This window comes from Ruditapes philippinarum, unplaced genomic scaffold, assembly GCF_026571515.1.
Source record: "Ruditapes philippinarum isolate M1 unplaced genomic scaffold, ASM2657151v2 ctg12730_1_1_1_1, whole genome shotgun sequence".
Classification (NCBI taxonomy): Eukaryota; Metazoa; Mollusca; class Bivalvia; order Venerida; family Veneridae; genus Ruditapes; species Ruditapes philippinarum.
This window is the reverse complement of record NW_026857164.1, coordinates 1-5,112: the sequence shown is the minus strand read 5'-3', so window position 1 is coordinate 5,112 and position 5,112 is coordinate 1. Positions and strand designations below refer to the sequence as shown.

The 5,112-nt window shown below is 29.3% G+C and overlaps 1 protein-coding gene across 2 annotated transcripts; it reads right to left on the bottom strand.

Annotated features, from left to right (window-relative positions):
- Nucleotides 1-565: 565 nt before the first annotated feature.
- Nucleotides 566-4,859, bottom strand: LOC132748969 (delta-like protein 1). Of its 2 annotated transcripts, XM_060738630.1 has the most exons (6): nucleotides 4,459-4,667; nucleotides 4,025-4,123; nucleotides 3,083-3,196; nucleotides 2,726-2,839; nucleotides 1,766-1,907; nucleotides 566-1,350 (listed from the first exon to the last, which is right to left on the bottom strand). In XM_060738630.1, the coding sequence occupies exons 1-6, from the start codon at nucleotides 4,514-4,516 to the stop codon at nucleotides 1,299-1,301; spliced, it is 579 nt and encodes a 192-aa protein (XP_060594613.1). In that variant the 5' UTR covers nucleotides 4,517-4,667; the 3' UTR covers nucleotides 566-1,298. The 2 variants fall into 2 exon arrangements, with proteins under 2 accessions (XP_060594613.1, XP_060594614.1); XM_060738631.1 differs by lacking the exon at nucleotides 3,083-3,196 and having other exon boundaries at nucleotides 4,459-4,859.
- Between the last annotated feature and the right edge of the window lie 253 nt (nucleotides 4,860-5,112).

Sequence of the window (5,112 nt, the reverse complement as noted above, 5' to 3'; positions counted from 1 at the left end):
TTTACCATGAGAGACATGTGATATATTGTTTTATTAAACTGAACCAACATTTAAGTATATTTTTACCGCTATGCATTATTTATCCGAAGGCCATTCACCGTCAACCTTATCAGGGAAGAGAACTAGAACATTACGTTTTCTTAAGTATATATGGATTACTCGCCCCTTGAGAATATTGCACAAATAATATTGACGGGTTCCAGAATGATAGATCGCAATTACTCTATCTGACGTCACATTTGTCTATATAGTATAAAGTTTACATGAAGTTTAATGAAATACAATATTTACCATACATATGGTTAATAAGCCATTGGGACATTTATGGTTTAAAGGTCATGGGTGGATGGTGAGTATCCATAGGATTCAAATAATCCTTATTTTTTTTAATTTGTTCGTGGTTATTTGCAAATAATTGCAAGCAATGATATATTCAGTATCCAATATACCTAAAAAATATATCTATAAATATATACATGTATATTGGATACTAATATAATATTATAATAAATATATGCTTTCAATAAAAAATGCAATTTAAGATACACTCAACAAAACATCTATAGCAACATACTTATATTTTAATCAATTAGACATTCATATTATAAGAATAATAATTTCAGTTTTTATTTTCCTTTTATGTATATACAACAAGCATTGTCTTCAATAGACCAACGTCATATTCCATATAGTTAAAGATAAATGCATTCATCTCAGCATTTTTATCGTTTGTCATCATGCAATATTAACAAAAAGGTCTAAATTCTTAATAATGCTGCTAAGACGACGCTTTAAAAAAGAGTTCTTCAAAATGACCCACCCCGCCCCCATTGTGAACATATATTTCGTTCCATCTTACAACATCTATATACACATGGATTTATGACATTATCTTCCTACATTAACAAATTATTAAGTTTTATGCATCGTGGTATTCAAAGAGAAAAGAATGGTGAAACATGCACGATTACTCGGTTAATATTATGAGATTATTATATATAAGTGTTTTAGTAATTTTAGTTCGTTAAAGTTTACATTTTGTTCATTCAATTTTAACACATTTCATATGACTGCTGAAGTCGTCAAAAAAGATTACATGTCACCAGTGGTAAATCAACATGCATTTATAAATTTGACTTATATTTTGTTAAAGATTTATAGCCGTTAAATCCAAGATGTCTCCTGATATTATTACTTTATATTTTCGGATTAAGGATTATTTGTCAAACAACTTCCTCATTTTGCATAGAAGTATTGCTATACTCTACGAAATTTAACTTTCAATTGATAAAGCTTCTTTAATAAAAAGCAGTATGCTTAGGATTTTTAGCTTCCTCGTTTCCTTCGTATCTGTAAAAAAAATATAATCTCTATTAGATTTACCACATTTGTATTACATTTACCTTATAATATGTAGTATTTTATTGCTAACTAGCATCTTAGTATTCCATGACGTTCAAAGTCATAGACGGAACCTCCAGTATTGTCAAATATGCATAAAAAACACAAATATTGACTTATTATTATGACCATTAATTTTACAGTTGAAGAATGCAAGTCATGTGCTTCAATCAATTCAATTCCATAAAATAGGAATGGAATATATGAAATATATATGTTTTGTTCACAGATGTACAGGAAATATTTTTCTTTAAAATCAAACAACCAAAGCATCGGAAAATAAAACAATTTAACAGTTTTAAAAGAATTAAAATTAGTTTTAAACATATATTAAATTCTGCTGAAACAGTACAATTTCTTTTACCTTACGGATAATTTGCCATCAATCTTTCGTAGCTTTCTTCTTTTGTGTATAGCATTGAGACCTCCATTTGTACTTGCCACAACAATTATGACAAGGACTAAGACAGTGCAAACAAGAACCACGATCATCAGGGTAGGATCATCTAGAAAGATAAAAGATATAGCATACTTTCAATACCAATAAAAGATTAACTGCAATTATGTACTTATATCAACAAAACATGTTGCTACAAAAAAGCATACTGGTTTTAACAAGGTTTATATTAATGTACCAAATATTTTCAAAATTAGAAATTGATGTGTACATTTTTATATTTAACAACAACATTTCAGTCTGCCATGGCAAAGTAATAATGACATCTTGATTATTTCGAAATAATCATATCATTGTTTATGCTTTATAAAATATTTAAAAAAAATCTTGGAAGCGGAAATAGTAAATGGAAATGTATATGAACTATTATTGCAACCAATAAGCATTTTGCTTTGGTATTTAATGTACCAACAAATACACGTACATCATAAACAAAATAGATGGAAAATGATGAAATGATTTTAAACAAAAGCACGTGAAACGCTTTTCTTTGGGTTTCATTCTTCATATTTTCATATTTTTGTAACTATATAAATGATATATGTCTTCAAATGAAACATTGATACTATATGATGGTAAGCCAATATACGCTTCGACAATGCAATCGTAAAAACTAGCAAAATATTTGTTTAAGTTTATTATATATACAATTATTTTATTGAACAGCGATTACATCATTATATTCCGTTCTATTTTAGTCATGAAAATAGTTTTAACACTTCTAGAACGTTTGATTTGTATGTCTGTCACTGGTTTGTATATGTTTATATAATATGATACCATGATGATGTTATATACCCCATAAAGGTTTTTGATTTGTTTGCTTCTTTACTGGTTTGGTTTTTTCATGTTTTGAATTGAAACTACCTTTTTCGCAGTTTGTACCCTCAAATCCATCTGCACAATGACATGTACGTCTGTTTATCTGATTTTCACACCTTCCTCCATTCTCACATGGATTATTTAGACATTTGTTTAAATCTAAGAACAATCATATTATATAATAAATTATGAATTTCTGTATATGGAGCTACATAACAAGTAGACAAATAAAACAATACAAATTCACAATGGCATGGGTTGCTCACAGTGCTTTTAAATCAAATATGTCGGATTTGTTACAATATAAGTATTAAATCAAAATCGTATGTTGAAATACGTGATTCAGATCAGAAGTATTCAAGTTTTAGAAAATACACTTTTTTAAATTTAATATACAAATACCAATGCTGCATGTGTCCCCTTCGTATCCCGTTACACAATCACATTTAAAGTTTGCGACCAAATCTATACACGTTCCGCCATTCTGACATGGATCCGATGCACATTCGTTGATATCTGTGGATTTTTTTTTATATTATTAAAGTGACATTATGCTCATATTTTCATTATCAATTTGAGCTTAATTGACTACATATTTCAAAAAATTGACTGTTCTAATGGCGATTGAACAACAATTGATGCTTAAAATCTTTTAGAATCATTATAAATGTGTTTTAAATATAAAAAGACTGCCCTACTCTTTTTATTAAATGAACACTTCAGGTAAATACCTGTGAATATTTACAGAATTTTTTATTTTGGCTGCATGAGTTTTGTTTACCTTCATGCCGAAGTAAATTATAATATTGGATGTAAAAACGGCAAAATATAGCTTTATTGTAACTTTCACCAGTTTATGCATTGTACTTGGATGGGTATAATGTCACTTTAAAGTAAAAAGCTTAATTATTTTTGTCTTTTGTTAGCAGAATCCTCGTTTATACAAATACAAATATCATACGAAATTTTTTTATCTCGTACGTGACAATCGCCGATATAATAAAATCTTGGATCCCAATTATCTCGGTCAAGCTAAATTTTCCTCTACAATCCTTTAGCGGCTCTTCGAATTTTTACAAACCATATCGTAATTGTTATCTGTGATACGCTATTGTGTACATTTGCCATAGCATAACGTTTAACGTCAAGTTGTATAATAAACATAAAGCATATAATTATATGACATGGATAAAAAGGAAATCGCGTTGACAGGCAGAAAACTGCAAATTTAAAAATTAATGAAAATATTGCAGACTTGGTTCGATTGTGTCTGTTTATGTATGCTTCGGTGATAACAAGCTAAGATGAAAATAATCAATTCAACATGATACGTGACTTCCTTACCATACTCGCAATTGAATCCGCGGTAACCAGGTGGACACATACAGTAATATCCGATTGTTTTATCGACACAATTTCCTCCGTTATGGCACGGGTTAACATCTGTAAGTAAATCGCAAATTTTGATACAATATAATAGATTTTAAATAACTTTATCTCCTAAAAGGCAACATTTATGAGGTATACTTAGCATGTTTTTGCTTAACTTGATCTCTACATGAAAAGTGATGAGAGCAATTAGCATTAAACTGTCAATAAAATAAATAAGCGATTGTTTCTTGTTATTTCTTAATCTTAATTTTAAGAAAAGTATACGTTTGGAAAACATGTATAGTTTCATACGCAAATTCTATGTTTTAAATGTGTCCATACACTACAATATCATAATAGGTAATATAAAATCTGTCTATGCTGTTTTGTTAGCGATATCAATTTACCTGTCCAATCGTAAAGCGCTTTAGATGATTGACAGGCACGACATCCGAAGGGTGCCATTTCGTTGTCCGAGTAGCAGTAGCCACTAATAAAGCAATGACCGTCCTTGAATTTGAAAAAAAATCAAACAAACCAATAAACGAAGCCAATAAACTCACAATACACTCGCTGCCCCTTCTTACATCCTTCATGATATATACTATTGCTGTAATCTATTAGATTTATTTGCATCCTTATACTACATGTAATAGTATTTCAAAGGAAATGAAATGTCAAATAATATTTTAATGTATTTAGTTTAAATACGGATAATTAATGTTGATTTTCCGTCAAAAATCTGCTAGGTTGTTATTTGAATGTAATATACGTCAGAAAATTGACAAAAACAAAATTAAATTTGACAAATAGTGTTATAAGATATCTAGCTTCTGAAAAGTTGGTGGTTCTATTTAGCTGACAGGTCGTGTCTGAAATAATGTGCAGAGGGGCTTTTGAACTTTTTTCCTCAACAAGTAAAGCTGGAAAGTCGCAACATAATATACTGTGTAGGTGCGACGTAATATCCAACAAAAAATCTATAATTTCACATGCAAACGGATTGAAATCACTAAAATGTATGTTATATACTGTTTGTATGCATTCATATCAGATTTGCC